The sequence below is a fragment of the Leucoraja erinacea genome, chromosome 24, assembly GCF_028641065.1.
Source record: "Leucoraja erinacea ecotype New England chromosome 24, Leri_hhj_1, whole genome shotgun sequence".
Classification (NCBI taxonomy): domain Eukaryota; kingdom Metazoa; phylum Chordata; class Chondrichthyes; order Rajiformes; family Rajidae; genus Leucoraja; species Leucoraja erinaceus.
This window is the reverse complement of record NC_073400.1, coordinates 22,738,961-22,760,599: the sequence shown is the minus strand read 5'-3', so window position 1 is coordinate 22,760,599 and position 21,639 is coordinate 22,738,961. Positions and strand designations below refer to the sequence as shown.

At 43.4% G+C, this 21,639-nt stretch overlaps 1 protein-coding gene across 2 annotated transcripts in view; it reads left to right on the top strand.

Moving 5' to 3' along the window:
• lrif1 (ligand dependent nuclear receptor interacting factor 1) overlaps positions 1–3,545 on the top strand; it is a 41,969-nt gene extending 38,424 nt beyond the window's left edge. For both annotated transcript variants that reach the window (XM_055654751.1, XM_055654752.1), the window contains one exon: positions 2,797–3,545. In XM_055654751.1, coding sequence (XP_055510726.1) covers positions 2,797–3,192 — 396 coding nt within the window. In that variant the 3' untranslated portion in view covers positions 3,193–3,545. The remainder of the gene's footprint in view (positions 1–2,796) is intronic.
• Positions 3,546–21,639: the final 18,094 nt, after the last annotated feature.

Here is a 21,639-nt window from a genome sequence, read left to right as displayed (position 1 = left end):
TCCGGAATATACAACCCCTTACATTTGGGCTCTGACCTTTGCTCCTAAAAGCCCCAGTCTTGGGGAAACATCCACCACGTCTACCACGTCAAACCTTTTCTTTAAAAATCTGCCTTTCAGTGAGATATCTCAATCTAACTTCAAAGCGATCTGGGCTAGAGATTGAGATTGGAGAGTACAAACCAGGTACTTGGAATGAACGCTGGATCTTGTATGCAAAAAAATGCCTACAAGAAAGGAACTATCGTCCTTTCAAGTACTGTCCAACATCAAGATCAGAACTCTGGACTGATGACCAGAGAAAATACTTAACGTGCAGATTTCCATTAGTCATACAGTCCTCCTAAATGCTGAATGTCTGAAAAATAATCTATCATGTAACCTAGCAAAAAAAATTACTAAGGAAGCAAGATTAGGTTGGAAGTGAAAACAAGCCAAACACCAGTCTGAAGAAGGGCCCCGACCGAAATATTAGCTATCCGTGTTCTCCAAGGATGCTGCCTGACCCGCTGAGTAACTCCAGCACTTTTATTTTTGTAAACCAGCATCTGCAGCGTCTGCACTTTCTTGTTTCTGTCATCCACTAATGTCTAATTCGGGGGTTCTTGTCACCCGAGGAAGAAAGGTCCATTCCTGACCAAACTAGAATTCCTTTTAATGTTGTCATTTTACAGTCATATTCAACTTAAAAGAGTGGTCGATTTTATTTTATTTGGGTTGTCGCTCAGATTTTTACATAAAACTGTTCAGCGTAATGTAGGAAGAATTCGGCGGACATAACATTTAACGTCCGTGAAAGTAGTTCCTTAATCAGCGGTGATCGATAATGAATCCAAAAGACAAAAAATAAAATGTTCTTTTGCCGCCGAACGAATAATAAATTGCACATAACTGTTATAGGTTGTAATTGGGTATACCATTCCGTGCGCAGTGTTCCTCAGCCTCCCGTGGCCGAGATAAATAATAAACCACCTTTTATTGCCAGTATCTACAATAAGATCACCCCTTCAGTGTAACTAATAAGTTAGAAAGAGATGATAACTACAATACACCTTGAAGGATATTTGCAAGTCAGCCACTCTAATTCCTGGTCAGAGTCGTAATGTTCCAAAATAGAACCTCAACCCCGCTGCTGGTCGCCACTGTTGATGTCATGGTGAGGGTGACATTTCGGGAAAGTTCTCCAGAGGGATCCCGATCCCAAACGACGCCTGTCCAGTCCCACCACTGATGGGCGTTGTCTGATCCGCTGAATTACTCCAGCACTTTGTATTTTGCTGAAGATTCTTGCAACTGCCGTTCTTTAGATTTCCGTCTTAATCACCCCACTACTATTTTTAGGCAACGATCACTTGTTAGGTTTCTTCGTTTAGTTGTCTTGTTTATCATAAATACAGACAGACAGGGCATTTCTAACCAGCTCATTCCAAGTATCGGAATTCTTGTGTTCACTTTGAGAAGAAGAAAACATGTCTTAACCTGTTGTTTCTTCCCTCGGAAGTTTCAGTACGAAAAAAAAATGTGATATCAACTACTATTTGACATTCATCTATAAGTTGCCCCCGTCACTGACTCCTTTTAAAACTGGAAGGCCCAAGTTTTCCAAATGGCCTTGCAATTGAACTAAGGTTCTGGACGCGGGTACGTTAGTCCCTATCTCGTGTTCAAACGTGGCCTGCTAGGTTCCTAGCACTTTGATTAAATTATTCAGCAATATGCCAATCTGAATGAATACTGCTCTGGAGTCTTTGAGCACGTTGACTAAATGCCGTTAAAACCCATTTTCAACATGACGTTAAAATTCACTAGCTGTTGCTTCACTCCGCGAAACATGTTGCCAATTTTATTCTAATCGCTACTGAGTTTTGAATGGCATGTTATAAATTGAGATTGCAAACAGTGCAAGATGCAACATCATAGTCGGTGGGCGACGTTTCAATACTCATCAACATTCCGCAGTTATGCTGCTTGACCCGCTGAGGTACCCCAGCGCTTTTTGTTTTTGTTTTTAAATATAAACCAGCATCTGCAATTCCTTGTGTTTTCACACTCGGTGTTTATGGTCCAATCCCTCTGAAGCATGTTTCGCCCCCTCCCAGAACGAACGTTGAATCCCAGCTCCTTCACAGCAACGGCTTTCGATTAAAATATCGACGAGTATTTGGATTGGACTTCATCCTCCTCATGCTGTTGATGCCATCTCGGCTGTTGTGCAGATGGCCTTTCACACTAGGCTTGATGATTCCCTCGAGTTTGAGATGGATTCTGTATATAATTTGCCAGCAGAGAGGTACACCAGCCAATTTGAGCACGGTGGAACTTTCGGATACAGAATGAGAAAGCAACGACGGATTGTGAAAGTATTGTTCATCGTTGGGTCCTTGAAGGAAGAGAGGAGAGCACAGGGAAGCGATGTAGAAATTGCAGACTCAGACAGTAGGATTGAAAAGTTATTTGCGGCGAAGAATCTCCCCCCTGCGGGACCATTCACCTTTAGCTCACAGTATACGCTGTCCGGGCTCCAGATGTGAGACCGCCAGTCGGGTGGGCCTTGTCTATTGGAAAACCTTTACTTGGGTCATCTATGCAGTATGCGGCTTGCCCGATGACAGTGAAACAGAATAAAATGCATTAATCGGGTTTATTTTTGCGTGCGCCGAAAATAAGCTAAAACATAGGACGTATTACATGTTCCGCATGTTTCGATGTTATAGATGCAATACATGGTCTTAGTTATTCGATGTAATAAATGCCATATTGGAATTTTTATGCTGATATCTGATTCATTCATTGTAGATCAAGGCTAAATCGCCCTCGAAGACAAACGTGAAGCTTGCGTTGAACATGCTGATAATAAAGAAGCAACCTGATAAAAAAAAAACTTTAAACAGAAAGTCGGAGCACGCGTACAGCTGTCTCCGGGAAGAAAATGTTCATGTTAGTCCTCGCAGCAGTTCACTGAACAGCAGGTCGGAGCCAAATGTAACGGAATCCTGCAACTCGGTGACGCATTGCGCAGCGGCGAATAAAGTGCTCGACCTGTCGAGTATCTCCGAGGTGACCCCTCCTCCTTCAAACGTGGACAGGACCGCTCGCGAAGAGAAAATAAGACGACTGAAGGCGATTCTGAAGGCGAAAGAAGCCGCGCTGGAGACGATAAGGAAGAGTAAAAAGGTTTCGATACAGCTGTAAGATCCCCCAATTTTAAAGCTTATTTCAAAGCTAAATAACTGGTTGTCCAGTGACCAGTTGGAACTACACGAATTTGAATTTTTTTATTGTTCAGGTGTTATTTTACTACATTGTTGAGTAGTTTTGAATAGAGGGTTTCTCAGATTGTAGTGAACTTCTATAATTCACCAATTCCATTAGAGTGTTCTGCGAAGCAATGTTGTTTTTTTGTCAGCATGTTGGAAGCGTTTGTAGCGTTTATATATATTGAATTTGAAGATGCCGTATATTGTTTATATTCACTGCAAAGATCCGAGTTGACGGATTGGGGTTTGTGTACATTTATCCAAGTAATAAATTCAATTACTTCATTGTCAACGTTCTGGGAACTTTCCATTCCATCACCGTATATAGTAGCCATCTATGGGTTCAGAAGCTAACCTACACTCACTTGGACGTATTTTATGAAGTAGTCCTGTCTTAATTTTGCAATTAAGACGCGTGCTTCACCATTGGGATTATGTCCTGACTCCCCCTCGCGTTTTTGCCTGAAAACTGGGATTTCTTAATCTACCGTCGTAAATGATTATTACCACTTTCTGAACCATTCCCCCTTGGACGGAAACCGTTCACGGACACAGTTTCCCGCAACCATGAGTTTATGAAACTTGTCGGCAATTGGAAATAGACTGATAAAACTTGTTTTGTGAAAGCTGACATCCAGAAAATATATTTGAGGGGAAGGGGGGTGTTGCTTTTTGAACATTTCTTCAAGCACAATTTGTTTACAATATACTGTGTCCCCCTTTTCACCCCTCTTTCCAATTTCCTAAACATACCAGGATTAGATCGCGAAGGTCACAATATTTAGTTTCCTAGTCATTCCTGAAATTTTTCGAATCAGTGCAAAATAAAGTCACAAAATATGGGATATGGCTTCAATTGACCGGTATAATTTAGAATCCACGCTAATATATTCAGTCACAATAACGCCAGTTTTACCTGTGAATATTCTTATCTACAAACGCATCACTAATGGAGATGAGGCATCCATCTACTGCTCAACCTTCACCTATGGAAGAGTTCTTATCCAACGGAAGCGCTCGGTCAAAAGGTCGGTTACAATTTACGCCAATATCACGGGTTTGGAACAGATAGACGAATGGGAGAAAGTCAAAAAGAGACCATTATTACCCCCACCCCGCAACCCCCTAAAGAACCAACAATATGGTTTATGCCGTTATTCCCTGCTTTCTGGGAAAGTCAGAGGAAGGTGATAACTTCGTTAACATTGCGTCACCACGTGTCTTCCAAATGTAAATTAGACAAAGATTAGAGCTCCAGCTTCACACGGGAGTGCGGGTCCCCAAACACAATATTCCACCTCTCCACCAATTCCAATATTGGTGGCCAGTGGGAGGGGGGCTTTCTGGAGCGCTAGTATGGGTGTTGTGGGCTGAAGGGACTGGTTTCCAGGGGGCTAGTATGGAAATTGTGGGCCGAATGGATTCTTGGGCTGGTGGTTCAGTCACTCAAGCATGATGTGCTGGCAGCTCACTCACTCAGGGCTCGTGGGCTGGCAGTTGACACGGCTATTCCTTGAAATTCCATTTCAAGCAGGGTGCAATGCTACCAAAATTCAAGTGAAGTTTCCTACCACTACAAGCAGGGTGCAAGGCCACCAAATTCAAGTGCAGTTTCCTGCCACTTCAAGCAGGGTGCAAGGCCACCAAATTCAAGTGCAGTGTCATACCACTTCAAGCAGAGTTCAGGGGCATCAAATTCAAGTGCAGTGTCACACAACTTCAAGCAGGGTGCAAGGCCACCAAACTCAAGTGCAGTTTCCTAACATTTCAAGCAGGGTGCAAGGCCACCAAAGACAGAGCCGTGACCTCTCCCTCCTCATCTCATCTTGCAGAGACGCCCACACTTCCGGGATTTATAGTCCCCTCCTCCCCCCCCCCCCCCCCCCCCCCCCCCCCCCCCCCCCCTGGAAGGGGCCTGGCCTTCATGGTGTGATTGACAGGAGAGAGAATCTCAACATGTTTAAACATTAATAACTCTTTTATTTTTCATCAATGGGAAAAATTCTCAGCACCTGTTGAGCGGAGGGGGACTGAGTAAGATGGCCAAAAATCACAGCCGTATGTGGTAGCATTGTTTTCTAAAATCAATATACAGCTCATACAGGAAGTGGTCAAGATTAGGCTTTTAATTATATAGAAGGCAACACCAGTTTTCAATAAGGCAACGCCACTTTTCAATAAGGCAATACAACTTTTGCATTTTCAGCCCAAAGGCAACTTTTGCATTTTCAACGCAAAGGCAACTTTAGCATTTTCAATGCAAAGGCAACGTTAGCACCTGCTGTGTGTGAGAACTTCCTCCGCTTTTTTATTGATAAGGTCACTATGATTAGAGCTCTAATCCCACCATCTGCTTATGACCCCTCGATCTCTGTTCCATGCACTGCTGTATTTGATCAGTTTAAGCCTGTGTCTCTTTCCTTTTTGCATGAGATTGTTGGTCGTTCGAAGCCCTCAGGTTCTCCGAATGATGCTGTTCCTCCTCGGCTGTTTAAAGAGGTGTTGCCCACTGTAGGACCATCTGTTATTGCTGTCATTAATCGCAGTTTGTCCTCGGGTGTTGTTCCTGCACTTTTTAAACATGCAGTTGTACAACCCCTGATTAAAAAACCTGCTCTTGATCCTGCAGTTCTTGGGAATTTCAGGCCTATCTCCAAACTGCCTTTTCTATCAAAAATCCTGGAGAGGATCGTGCACAGGCAATTGATGGCCTTTTTGGAAGAACATGACATTTTGGAAGTTTCCAATCTGGTTTCAAATCCCTGCACAGCACAAAATCGGCCCTTTTAAGAGTTTTTAATGACATTTTTTTAGCTACTGACCATGGTGACTGTGTTGTCTTTGTACTTTTAGATTTGTCAGCTGCCTTTGACACAGTGGATCATGAAATTTTGATCTCCCGTTTGGACAGTGGGTGGGTATCAAGGGCATAGCACTGGAGTGGTTCAGGTCGTACCTGGCTGATCGAACTGTCTGTGTCAGCCTTGGGGACTCTGTATCCTCCTCTGCTCCTCTCTCGTGTGGGGTGCCACAGGGCTCAGTTCTTGGCCCTCTCCTCTTTTCTCTCTATTTGCTCCCACTTGGTTCCATCCTTAGGAAGCACGGGATTTCATTCCACTTTTATGCTGACGACAGTCAGATTTCTGTGCCTCTTGGAAAGGAGGGTGTACATTCTGTCGGACTTGCTTGAGTGTCTTAGTGACATAAAGGCCTGGATGTCACTGAACTTTTTAAAATTTAATGATAACAAGACGGAGGTAATGACCTCTGCCCCCCTGTTGATCTAGGCTCTTTGTCTGCATATATCAAACCTAACATCATGAACCTGGGGATTAAAGTGGACCCTGAGCTTAAATTTGACTGTCAGGTAAGGGCTGTTGTTAAAGCGGAAGCTCAGAGGGGACCGTGCCTTTGCTGTGTCAGCTCCGAGATTATGGAATGAATTGCCTCTACACGTTAAACAGGCCCCTTCTCTAGCTGTTTTTAAATCACTCCTGAAGACACATCTATTCTCCGTGGCCTTTGTAGACCAGTAAGGTGTCGACTTATTTATTTACTTTATTTGCTTGATTTTACTGCGTGGTTCATACTCATGTTTTATGTCTTTTAATTTATTGTTGAATTTCGTATGTAATTTATTCGCCTCGTGTTAGCTGTATGTTCTGTTGTTCTGCCTGTTTTATGATGTCTTGCTTTTTTTTTCTGTACAGCACTTTGGTCAGCTTTGGTTGTTTTTTAGGGTGCTTAACAAATAAAGTTATTATTATTATTATTATTTTTAATGCAAAGGCAACGTTAGCATTTTCAAACCAAAGGCAACTTTAGCATTTTCAAACCAAAGGCAACTTTAGCATTTTTAAACCAAAAGCAACGTTAGCATTTTCAAACAGTCTGAGGAAGGGTTTTGGCCCGAAACGTCGCCTATCTCCTTCGCTCCATAGATGATGCTGCACCCGCTGAGTTTCTCCAGCATTTTTGTGCACCTGCAACTTTAGCATTTTCAAACCAAAGGCAACTTTAACATTTTCAAACCAACGGCAACCCAACGGATAACCTGGTGTGGGTGAACCACTGTGAGGGTTGGGGGGGAAGAACAAAGGATGATCTGGTGTGGGATATTTTGTCTTTGTCAGCATCCTTTATGTGGCGACTTTTTGCATACCTTGTATATGCAAAACCAAGAATATCACGGTGACTTGCACATGTGACAAAAAGTATCATAAAGTATCATTTATTAGTTTCTCTGCATTTAAAAAATAAATCTTCCTTTCTATTGCTCCTGATAAATCTCATTACCTTTCCCACATTAGAATTCATCTGTCACTTGTTGTGCCCTTAATCCTGTGCCATTCTTTGTGCACTTTACCTTATCCCACCAAATCTTGTACAACTGTAACATAACATCCTTCTTCACCACCATATCTACCTCCAATGCCATTTTCAGTGTATTATGTATTTAATCTCCTAGATCCCTCTGCTATACAACACTCTCGAGGGCCCTACCATTCATTGTGAAGGACATGTCCTGGTTGATTTACCAAAATGCAACACTTCACACTTACCCGAAGTAAACTCCATTAGCCATTCTCGGGCTTACTTACCCAGCTGATCAAGATTTTGTTGTAATTCCTGATAACCGTCTTTACTGTTTAATATACCACCTATATTAGTGGCATCTGCAAATTTATTAATCATGCTTAGTACATTCTTATCCAAATTGTCGATATAGATGACAAACAGCAATGGGCCCAGCACCAATCGCTGATGCACACCACTAGTCCAGGACAATAAATCAAAGTACAACCTTCACCTCCATCCTCAGTTTCCAACCACGAAGCCACTTGTATATCCAGTCAGCTAGCTCTCTCTCGATCCCATGTGATCTAACCTTCCAGAGCAACCTAGCATGCAGAACCTAAACAAATGCTTTGCTGAAGTCCATATCGACAACAATGACCTTTCCTGCCTTTGTTGACCCTCTTGTTTACTTCTTCAATAAACTTAATCAAACTCATGAGACACTATCTCTTACACAAAACCATTATGACCACGCCTAATTGAGCCTGTTTTTTTGAAATGCATGTATATTTTAAACCTCAGAATCCCCACCAGTAACTTTCCTACCACATATGTTAGGTTCACTGATCTATAGTTCCCATATTTTTTTTTGCAGCCCTTTTTAAATAGATGTATAGCATTAGCCAGCCTCCAATTTTCCAGCACCTCACCCATGTGTAACGATGATTCAATAACGATATCTCAACCAGGGCTCCTGCAATTTCTTCTCAAGCTTCCCACATTGTCACTGCTCAGGCCAGGGAGATGCGTATAGCTTCATACATTTTAGAACAACGAGTAGCCCCTTGGCTGTAATGTAGACTTTCCTCAAGACATCCCATTACATTTCACAACTTCCCTCGTCATGTCTTTCTTTCTCTGTGGTAAAAAGAGGGGGGTATGGACGGGAAAGGAATGGAGGGTTATGGTCTGAGTGCAGGTAGATGGGACTAGGGAAGAATACATGTTCGGCACGGACTAGAAGGGCCGACATGGCCTGTTTCCGTGCTGTAATTGTTATATGGTTATATGGAGTAATCTTCGTTGAGGACCTTGCGTATCTCTTGCAGCTCCACACATAGATGAACATTTTGGTTTCTGTGGGGCCGTATTCTCCCTCGTCATCCTTTTGTGCCTTAATATACTTATGAAATTTCATTATCTTAATCTTATTTGCCAGAGCTAGCTCATGCCACCATTTTGTCTTCTTAATTTTCTTCTTACGTAAACTCATCAATCTCCAGGGACACACTTGATCCCAGCTGCCTAGACTTGACACATGCCTCCTTATTTTTCCTTAAATTATCACCCTCTGTACCTCATTATATAAATCTATTCCACTCAGGTACACTGTATAGTATATTGTGGATAGTTGCTCCAGATTATATAATGCGCTTAACAAAGACACCAAAGGAATTTCAGTTGCTTCTGGTGTATGAATTACTGACTTTAAATTACATTCCCTGTTCCAAATGTGCGCGGCAATCAGCAATTACAATTAATCTGTGCATATTCATTTATATAGGGAATCATTGTGTAAATGTATCCCGAATCACTCTGTAAAAGGGCACCAACCGGAAACGTTCTTCTTCTTCTTGCGTATGACGTGTACAGCCTAAAGTTGTAGGACAACTTGACCCGAAACGTTGTATACCAATTTCTCTCCAAAGATGTTGCCTGGCCTGCTGTTTCAATGCTCCAGGTTCCAACGTCTGCAATTAACCGACCAACCCGTACCTCTTTACAATGTGGAAGGAAACTAGAACACCCGCGCGCAGGGAGAACATGCAAACTCCACAGACAACCACGGTCGGGATCGAACCTGGACTACCAGAGCTCTGAAGCACAGCCGTGCCACCTTGTATGTCCGTTCGTCCCGAGATGTATCAATGTATGTCCTCCTGAAGGTTGTAGCTTGCAAAAAACCACAGATATAAAATTATCCAATCTCATCTTCAGCTAGCAAGCTGCTTGTCTCTATTACACTAGCCAAGTGTCTGCCCATATGTAACCTGTCTGTAACATACCTTGCACTGTATAAATGCATTGCGGCTTGGCATTTCTGCTGGTACATTGTGCATAATACACACATTAATGCGCACACAAGACACAGTAGCATAAACACTTTACTCCACAATATACCGGGGAGAGATAGATTTAAATAGCAGTGGTATCTGCGTAATGTATACCATGGCACAGCTCTAACTGTGGCTGGTACACTCTATATAAAATATATAACCTCAGTATTGCAGGTGGGCTGGATAGTATACTGTGTATATACAGCTGCGCCTGGTTAATGGAAGTATGCAGAGGAACCAAGCCGCCAGCGGGATTCCAGTTTCTCCCAGCGTATGAATCCTGCAGTCCTCCCGCTGTAAATACAAGCAGGTATCAAAGGAGATACAAAATGCTGGAGAAACTCAGCGTGTGAGGCAGCATCTACGGAGAGAAGGAATAGGCGACGTTTCGGGTCGATACCCTTAAAGGATGTTGACAGTGCATAAACTAACCCGTTTTGCTTCGGGAAATAAAATGCCATGGTCCGCCAGCTGTGCATACAAAAGCTGACCCAGCGAACAAACAGTGTACAGCTATTTTAAACTGTTTTTCCTTCTGGGATAATATATATTATTGTGCCCTTATACCACGTGAAACGTACAATATATAAAGTTAAAAACAATTACTGGAGGAAAATAGTATATTTGGATTAAATCTTGTATTAAACCTCTTTGGTTTGATCGACTGGACTGTGTTGGTGAGAACCACACTTTTCTTCTCCAGTGACACCAGGATAAAAACATACACGAGTTTTCTGAGTACCAAGTAGGTGTACGGCCCCTTTAAGAATGTTGCTCATGACATTAATTGCACGTTGAGTGAGAGGAGGTCAAGTTCAACTAACGAACATAAAAGGGAAAGTTCAAAGTGAGGGTTAACGTGTGAGATTTAGTCTGTGAGTTCACTTGGGACAGTGAAAGAATGTGTAACTGCTGACAATTGAAGATGATCGGCTTAGTTTGAATTTGACACTGAATTTGAAACTGTGATGAGGAAGGAGAGCAGACTGGTGCAGGAAGTGCTGAAATAAGTGCAGATCAATCAAGTCTGTGGTGACAACGTCTTGCAAACATTTCTTTCAATTACTTTCTTTTGTTGTATTTAATGCAAGCAGGCTCGTGTTGGTTATTGCAGATGGGGTTGCTCCAGGTGTTTGTGATCGCTGAAGTCAAACTGCAGGATCTTTCTATACGGATTGCCGGCTGCATAGATACAAAACTAGTTGTGTTGGCAAACAATTTTATTTTTAAGCTGATTTTTTTTTAATGAGGTCCTTTTATGGCCAAAGGAGCAGTTTACTCTTCAGATTTTAGAAGATCACTGTTAGTGGAAGTTTACTATAGTGAATAATGGGCCTTGCTCAGGCTGGCTTCCAACTACATACCTGTATTATGGAGGGGGTAGCCACAAACATGCTGGAGTATCTCAGTGGGTCAGGCAGCATATCTAGTGAAAAATGGGTGATGTTTGGGATCAGAATCCTTCATATGGCTATTTTGTTGACTATGCTAATTTTAAGAACGAAAATCTATAAGGTTCTGTGATGAGTTATGTTCTGGGAGTAAACATTGGCTTGGTCTAGATGGGCACAATCAGTGGCGGACTGGGTCTAAAAATATTGGTTGCCAAGAGACAAAGGGGGGCCACTTCATCAGGGGCCCACTTGCCATCAGGCAAGCTGACACCCTGGCCAGTCCGCCACTGGGCACAATAGTGAGCAGACAAAAGGTGTTCAGTTAATAGACATCATGTTTACTTGCTTTGACTGTTGGGATTTGAGGGCAGCATTTGTCAGTGCTGCATATGGCTCCATGGTGGTGTGCACAACTTAATCGTTGCTTTAGTGAGGTTCAGTATTTGGCTGTGATCACTGCTCTCTGTTTTATTCCACTGCTCATCTATGTTGCCCATTATTCACCTTTAAACTTTTGCTTGCCCAACACACAGCTGTGCAAACAACAGTTATCCTGTTTAATCCTGTGGCCACATGTCCTCAGCCCGTTAATTCCTGTTTTGCTGTCTGTGACTTTTCAGAACTGGGAAAGTGATTGAACTAATTCTCAGTGAGAGCGGAGGTAGGAGAAGGATATGTAGAATGTAGGGAATGTCTGTGATAGGATGTTGAAAAGGCTCAATGTTTTTCCTTAGCATTTAGGAAAGGTTATTTGTGATCAACACATTAAGCTTTTGGATTCATGGAGCTCTACAGTATTGACATGGACCCTTCAGCCCAACTGATTCATGCTAATCAAGTTGCTCAACCAAGCTATCCCCACTTGGCCGTGATTGGCCCACATACCTCTAGAATACATTTTCCAATTTTTGGCCTATGGAATTATAAAATGGTGGGATCAGCTTGGGAAGGGAAATGTTGACTGTTTCACCATCCACAGATGCTACTGAATGTCTCCAGCGCTTCCTGTTTTAATCCAGGTCATGGCGGTGGCTGTCTTTGCGCTATTAATATATGTTTGTATGTATATGTGTGTGTGTTGTTGATTATGATATTTACAGTGTACAGTTGCATAGCTGATATGCTGCTGGAAGCATGAATTACATTGTTCCTTTTCAGGACATATGACAGCGTTCTTGACTCTTGGTGAAGTGGAAGGAAAAGAGGACCAGGGGAACACTTATCTTCATTCTGAGCAGGAAGATCGGGTGTGAGTGGGAAGGTTCGGGAAGTGGATGGAATGTGGTCAGCGGGTTACTTAACAATGGTAGGGAAGCCACTGTTCAGTAAGTCTTCTTCTTATTGAGTCCACGCACAAGAGTAGAATTTCTCGGCATCTGCATGCAATGGTGTCTGTCTTGTGCGTTGTGTTGGAAAGATTGGTGGAAACTGGGCTGCGCCGTGAACGCTCATTCTTTGACCCCTGTTCAGTAAGTATTACGATGGTTAACAGGAGAGGGCGGAGGTTCTCGGGTCCACTGAGAATGATGGTTGCTGGCAGCATCTGTATCTGACTGTCTGCCCTAGCCGTTCCGCAGAGACCCAAGTGGGCCGCGTTGTTCTCGCACGGCGGCATGCGTATGGCGTGTCTCTATGTGGGTAGCCGTCTTCTTCCGTCCTCTAGCGGTGTAGTGCTGGCAAAGCCGACTCTAATCCGCCATAATTGATACAGGCAGCAGGAGCATCATCTGTAGCCGGGCGGAAGAGATTCATCCGCGGAAATGTGAGCAATGCAGCAGCTGGCATTGTTACAAACCTACTGAAACAAATTAAACTTGCACCATTTTTTCAAAATGTCTATTCGCACTCCGAGGTTGCAGTTCATACATTAATCCCGCTGAAATTTATTTTATATGCAAATTGGGTGGCGGATATAGCGCGACCATTTTTCAGTGGTGCGATGTGGAGCGGCGCCGGTGCGTTTCAACTGGGGCAGCCAATTCCAACAGCCTCTTGCTGCCCCGGGCCGGCGTGTCGGCGGGTGTGACGGGATGAGCGAGTTGTATTGTCCTTTCTAAATTGAGGCAGAAACTCGGACGAGCGAAACACTGGACTGTGATCTTAAAAATAACAGGTGAATTGGCTGCTATTATTTCAGAGCAACCGTTAAAAGAGAAATCTAGTTTAACGCTGATGTATTGAACGTATTTTTTTTTAAAAAAGAGAACATTTTATCATTCGTGTATAGTTTGACTTTAAATCCGTGACGGGCATGTCACCACATGAATCCTAATCGGCTTTACAGGTTCATTCACGCTGAATTTCACCCGGACCAAGCTGCTGTTTACCATGTGTACGTCACAAAATGAGATTAGTTTATGTTTTATTAGATTAAACGTAAGCATATTTCCGGCCTACTGTTCACCACGGTAATACACATCCCCAGTCAGCAAGAGTCTTTAGTCAATAAGACGGTAAATCTCACAGGCATTGGTCAAAGTTTTACTTCCACCGTTTGCAACATGACCTTGTTCTTTAAAGAATCCGTCCACAGTCCTTGGGACCGTTCTCGGAGAGCTTCTTATCGAGTCTACATCACGATTAGAAAATGTTCAGCTTCTCGATATCTACATACAATGGCGTCTTGCGCTTAGTGGTGGAACGATTGGTGGAAACGGGGCCGCGACGTGAACGTTCTTTCCTTCACCCCCTCGGAGAGCTAAAAAATACACCTTCACTCCGTCAGAAGTGGCATTTGACATCTCCGTTCCCGGGGTGCGAGCTGAGGAAGGGACAGGCATTAGCACACCCCCTAAACTGGAGTGCTTGCGTAAGATTTAATGCAAATCTAAGCAAAAGGCAGCCTCCCGTTTTGAACGTTGCCTTAATTGTCCGCTTTGTAACTGGACGGTGTATTCTCAATTGATCTCTGACGTAAATACATGATCTGATTGTTGAGCGTTAGTAGCCTGCCATGCGGTGAATCGGCTTTACTACATACCGGGACATCTACTTTGCATTCTGAAATGCAAGAGTGTTTAATTGCCATGTGTCCTGGCATCAGAACATTGAAACGTTTTCTTACTGCAGCTTTTCAGACCCGTCATTAGACAATATGTGCAGGAGTAGGTCATTCGGCCCTTCGAGCTAACGCCGCCATTCAATGTGATCATGGCTGATCATCTCCAATCAGTACCCCGTTCCTGCCTTGTCCCCATATCCCCTGACTCCGCTATTTTTAAGAGCCCTATCTAACTCTCTCTTAAAAGCATCCAGAGAACCTGCCTCCACTGCCCTCCGAGGCAGAGAATTCCACAGGCTCACCACTCTCTGTGAGAAAAGGTGTTTCCTCGTCTCCGTTCTAAATGGCTTACTGCTTATTCTTAAACTGTGGCCCCTGGGTCTGGACTCCCCCAACATCGGCAACATGTTCCTGCCTCTAGCGTGTCCAAGCCCTTAACAATCTTATATGTTTCAATAAGATCCCCTCTCATCCTAAACTCCAGAGTGTACAAGCCCAGCTGCTCCATTCCCTCAGCATATGACAGTCCCGCCATGACGGGAATTAATCTTGTAAACCTATGCTGCACTCCCTCAATAGCAAGAATGTCGTTCCTCAAATTAAGGGATCAAAACTACACACAATATTCCAGGTGTGGTCTCACGAGGGCTCTTTACAACTGCAGAAGGACCCCTATGCTCCTACATTCGATTCCTCTTGTTATAAAGGCCATTCGCTTTCTTCACTGCCTGCTATACATGCATGCTTACTTTCATAGACTGATGTGCATGGACCCCCCAGATCCCGTTGTACTTCCCCTTTTCCCAACTTGACGCCATTTAGATAGTAATCTGCCTTCCTGTTTTTGCTACCAAACTGGATAATCTCACATCTATCCACATTAAACTTCATCTTCCATGCATCTTCCCACTCCCCCAATCTGTCCAAGTCACCTTGCATTCTCATAGCATCCTCCTCACAGTTCACACTGCCACCCACCTTTGTGTCATCTGCAAATTTGCTAATGTTACGTTGAATCCCTTCATCCAAATCATTGATGCATATTGTAAATAGCTGCGGTCCCAGCACCGAGCCTTGTGGCTAGTCACTGCCTGCCATTCTGAAAGGGACCCGTTAATCCATACTCTTTGTTTCCTGTCTGCCAACCTCTTCTCTATCCATGTCAGCACTCCACCCCCAATACCATGTGCCCTATATTTGCCCAATAATCTCCTTTGTGGGACCTTAACAAATGCTTTCTGAAAGTCCAGGTACACTACATCCACTGGCTCTCCCTTGTCTATTTTCCTAGCTACATCTTCAAAAAATTCCAGAAGCATGATTTCCCCTTCATAAATCCACGCTGACTCGGACCGATCCTGTTACTGCTATCCAAATGTTCGGCTATCTCATCTTTTATAATTGACCAGCATCTTCCCCCACCACCGATGTCAGGCTAACTGGTCGATAATTCCCTGTTTTCTCTCCTGGCTTTCTTAAAAAGTGGGATAACATTAGCTACTCTCCAATCCACAGGAGCTGATCCTGAGTCTATAGAACATTGGGAAATTATCACCAATGCATCCACGATTTCTAGAGCCACTTCCTTAAGTACCCTGGGGTGCAGACCATCAGGCCCTGGGGATTTATCAGCCTTCAGTTCCATCAGTCTATCCAACACCATTTCCTGCCTAATGTGGATTTCCTTCAGTTCCTCCGCCACCCCAGATCCCCTGGTCACTACTATATCAGGAAGATTGTTTGTGTCCTCCTTAGTGAAGACAGATCCAAAGTACCTGTTCAACTCATCTACCATTTCCTTGTTCCCCATAATAAATTCACCTTTTTCGGTCTTCAAGGGTTCAACTTTGGTCTTAACTAATTTTTTCCTCTTCACATACCTAAAGAAGCTTTTACTATCCTGCTTTATATTCTTGGCTAGCTTACCTTCGTACCTCATCTTTTCTTCCTGTATTGTCTTTTTGTTTATCTTCTGTTGTTCTTTACACATTTCCCAATCCTCTTGCTTCCCGCTCATCTTTGCTACGTTGCACTTCTTCGCTTTAATTTTTATACTGTCCCTGACGTCCCTTGTCAGCCATGGTCGTCCCTTTCTCCCCTTTCTCCCCTTGGAATCTTTCTTCCTCCTAGGAATGAACTGATCCTGCAGCTTCTGTATTATTCCTAGAAATTCCTGCCATGTTTGTTCCACTGTCATCCCTGCTAGTGTATCTTTCCAGTCATCTTTGGCCAGCTCCTCCCTCATGGGCCCCATAGTCCCCTTTATTCAACACTGCAACACTGACACTTGCCTCTCCAATTGTAGATTAAACCTGACCATGTTATGGTCACTGCCTCCTAATGGCTCATTAACCTCGAGGTTAACTCTATAATACATGAATATATGATGATCAATGATACAATATATTATTAATAATCAAATATACTCTCACCAGACCATAATAGTGCACAACCCAAGTCTGTATTGCAACCAAAACAAAGCCTATAGTCAGTAACAGTTGTTGAGGTAATGTTGGGGTTAGTGTTGTGCAGTGTTCAAGAGCCTGATGGTTACTGGGTGGAAAACATTCTCAAACCTGGAGATCATGGTTCGTAGGTTGCTGCACCAACTTTCCAATCTTTGTTAGTGAGCTGAGAACGTGGCTACTGTGATGTGGATCTTTAATATTAGCTGACATTTTATTGAGGATTTTTAATATTAGCTGACATTTTATTGAGGATTTTTATAGATCACTTTGAAGGTGGCTCTAATGGACCGGGCATGTCTACCATGTTTTGTGGCCTCTTTTGTTCCTGCGCATTTGAGTACCAAACCAGGGCATAGTGCAACCCACCAATATGCTCGCCACCGTGTACCTGTAGAAGTTTGGTGGAGCATCAATGTACTAGGCCCATGATAGATCTTCAAAGGTGGACATGCCCATGAACCTGAAGTGATTGACAGGAGCCTCTAGAAGGTCTGCTTTTATTACCTGTCCCACAAATGTGCCGTCTTCCTGGACTAACATAATGAATTTGAGGTCATTGTCTGATACAACGGTGCATTGTGACATTACAGAGCTCAGTAAATCTAACACTACTGTGGGTGGGATTGGTCGCATCTTGGACAAACATGGCAAATTTCTTTCCACTAATAGTTCTATTATTGCAATAATCTTGAACACTCCGGTGTAGGTACATCTTTATTCTAGGTAAAGGAGCAGTGGTGCAAGTGGTAAAAATAGGAGCGTGGTGAGAAAATGGAACAAGGTGCCAGTCAGTGTTAAAAATATGTGAAATTACAACATTTATAAGACATTTGGACAGGTTTATGGATAGGAAATGTTTATATGGGTCAAATACAGGCAAATTGGCACTAGCTCAGGGAGATGCCTTGGTCAGCATGGAAACGTTGGAGCAGGCGACCTGTTTGCATGTTGTAAAACTCTGACTCGACCTGAATTAACTATTAGAGCAATGACTTCTAATCCCACCACAGCAGTTCTGGAATTTAAATTGAACTAAAATATGGAATGAATATAGGAAAGTAGGAGCAGGAGCCCCTCAGTCTGCCCCTACAATAAATGTAGCATGGCAAATTTGTCACAGGTCTTAACTCCTCTTCCATATTAGTTTCCCCACAGCTTTCAATCTGCTGAGATTTCACAATTAATCAACTCCCACCTTAAATTCCTCCGTCCTTGTTGGCCAACTGTCTGAGCTAGAGAATTCCAGGGATTCATCACGCCCTGAGAGAATAAACTAGGTTTCAATGGAGATGGTAAATTGTCAGTGCTAATAAACAGGGTTTTTAATGTTATTCAATGAATTAACCTGTCATTCATGCTCTCTTTGGACTCAAGGTCCATGCCAAAGTCCTTGGCACATAACTGCCCTCTGAAGGGCAGGCAATAAATGGTCTCAAAAAAGAGTTACAGTTGTTTATTTTGGAAATTGCCAAGGTACTACATTTAGATGAAGCAAAGTTGTTTCCAGACCAGATGGACTTATCTCCTCAAAATCTGGGAATTTCACCCAAAGTAGGTGGCAATCCCACAAACAAGAATAGCCTAATCCTTGATCATACTTTACAGTCAATGCACCATGACAATGGCAGGTGCCTTCTCTCCAACCTACATAATGCTGGGTGGAGATTATGGCACAAGGTAATATAAGGCGTAATACAACTTTGACTATGGTCCCAAAGGAGTCAAATGAACATAGAAACCGGATCAGTAATATCTTCCTCTGCTGAAGTACTACTACATGTTGGAAAAGCATTGAGACTGGGAAAGCACTAAATGTGCTCTGGGTGAAGGATATATTTGGCAGCCTGAATATAAAATTGTGAAATGGAGGGAATAAATGTACATGCATGACGACTAGTCAACTATTAAAGCAGAATTAAAATAAAGTGATCCCTTTCACAATAGCAATCTAATGTGCATGATTGATTAAGGAACCTGATGTTTTGCACTGAGGTTAGCTAATAATATTTTCTCAACTTTAAAATATGCAGTATATGTGCAGATGAACAAATGTTCAGACATTTGACACTACATCTGGTCTGGTATATGTTTACGTGGTAAGTAGCATTAGTCCTAGCCAGTAATTGTTTGTCCTGATATATGACCTCAAAGATAGTAATTGAAACAAGACCATAATGAAGTGCGGAGCTGAGTGTCCAGATTAAATACACATTTAAAATTGCCAATTATAAGTGTGTATTTAATCTAGACACTCAGCTCCGCACTTCATTATGGTCTTGTTTCAATTACTCCACAAGTGAAGTAAATGTAATTACCCTTGGCACCGAGGGAGCATTTGATGGTGGGAATTGAATAACACTGGCTGGTAGTGTGTAGCAGGCATAAACACTCTAGATGGAGTTAAAACTCATTGAGGGTGATGAATTTGGGTGATGACATTGATCATTCCAGCCCACAACTTCACTGCATGATTTGTTAGGATAATGACCTGGACTCATTCCTCTTCAGCTGCATCATTAATGGCAGAAGTGGTCAATAGCTCTTTCAGCCTGCCATGCCATTCACCAAAATAATGGGTATTCAACCCTCTGTGCCATTTTCCGGCATAATTTAATTGTTCTTGAATCCTTTAGTGTTCATTCAAAACAAAGACAAATGTATTTCTCAATATTAAGGCTGGAGAATTTCTTAACTTTGCCTTTGCCAGTCCATGACGTCTCTCCTCATTACAGTCCAAAGCAGTTCTCTGTTTACTTGCATGGGCGACTCTAGCAGTATATCTTAAACGCTCAACCTGTGTATGCAAGAGTAGCGGCACTCAGGGACACAACCATATGCGGGTTCCCTTCCATCTTTTTCGCTATCCTGATTTAAGAATACTGCTGATTCTTCTCGTCACGAGGTCGAAAGTACTGCAAGCCCCCCTGCGCTACTTTCAGGAGGAGGGATGGAATACTTCCAGTGTGTCAACAGTGCCAACATTCTGTAAATGAATTGAATTTAACCTCTACTGCCATTGCGTTGGGTCAATTCATCTCACTGGCTGCTTCTCTAGGAACAGTCTCTTGATCCACTCCTAATGAAATACATCACTCAATCCAGGGATGATTGAGTTAACATTCCATGAGCACGTGACGGCACTGGGCCTGCATTCGCTGGACGGGGGGGGGGGAGGAGGAGAATTTCTTTAGCCAGAGGGTTGTGAATATGTGGAATCCATTGCCACAGAAGCCCATGCATTGAAGGCCAAGTCAATTGATGTTTTTAAGGCGAAGATTGGCATATTCTTGATTAGTACGGGTGTCGGGGAGGAGAATGGGGTCGGGAGGAAAAGGTAAAACAGCCATGGTTGAATGGCGGAGTAAACTTGATGGGCCGAGTGGCCTAATTCTGCTTCTACATCTTATGAACGATTTATGCGCATTGTTTGCAGCCTTTGATTGATAAGATTCTTCGAGTTTCCGAGTCAAGAGTGTTTAATTGTCAGATGTACCGATAACGGAGCAATGACATTCTTACTTGCTGCAGCATAACAGCCTTACAAACACGTGTTGGTAAAAGACACTATATAAATCCAAGACTTCTCCTGATGCCCCATCTGAACAGATTTGAAAATGCCATCTGCACGCCGTTACCTCAAATATCCGGCTGATTTTCAGTTTGCAAGCTGCGTCAGAGCGGGTTGCGGTTAGCGGCGGGCGGTTCTTTGGTTACTGGAAAATACACTTCTATTTAAAACAGCACAAGCTGTAAAAAGCATCGCCTTCACGAACGTCAAGAGGAGGAGTGGTTTACAAAAGACGGTTATTTCCCCGAATATGTTCCGACACAACTCAATTTTCCTTCAGAGAAAAATAGAAAGCTGGAAGAGAGAGAGAGGGGGGGGGGGGGGGGGGGCAAGACAAAGCTAATAGCTCAACTTAGAAATTGATTTAGATGAATACGCCAAGAGGTGAAACCCCAGACGGAGTTGGAACAATGCAAAGCTTGCATCAAATTTGTCTGAGCTGCCAGGAATGGTACATCAGATGTAGCGTCTTGGTTGATTCGGCGAGTGGCTTAATTGAAGATATTTGGAGCCACACTTGCCAGTAGCAGTTCAAGGATAAGGGGTGCATAGTTTAGTGGAAGAGGTGGCGAGACTGAGTGTGGAGGTGAGTAGGAGGGGTGGGCGGAAGAGAAGAGAAGGGAAGAGGGAATGGCGGTAATGGTGATGGGGGCGCGGTAGTTCTGTTCCTTTGCGGTGGTTCTGTTTCTTCTGAAATTCTTCTGCGGATTGGCGCACGGATGTGGCCTGGGAGTTCTGTCAATAAACTCCACCACGGCGGAATGTGCGCTGTATTAGGTGCATATTTGGTTGCGAGAGCTTCCAAGTCTTAGTCATACCGCGCAGAAACCGGCCCTTCAGCCCACCATGTTGATACCGGCAATCAAGTACGGGGTTTTAGCTTGTGCCTCATTTGGATTCCTATATTCGATTCAAAGACTAGCAGCTTGCATTCTGCCATGCTCCTCCCCCCACCCCCCCCCCCCCCCCCCCTCCCCCACATCAGACTGAGAGTTAGGCAAATCTTGTCAATGCCCGAGGGACCCCGGCAGCACCACGCTACAACGTTGAGAAATTCCCAGCGATGTTCTGTTTGCAAAGAATAGAACTGCTGCACTCTAGCCAACCGCCATCCAATCTATCAATGATAAGTCATAAAGTAATGCAAGCCGCCATCGACAATGCTACAAGTGCTCGCCCTTAATGTGCTCACTTGTGCCCTGTGCGATTTTGCGAGAACCACTTTGCTCCAGAAAAACAAATCATGGTATAAATATGGATTCAGGAAGCGAATTCCAAATTCACTGCCACAACTCCGCAGGCAAGACCTACCAAAC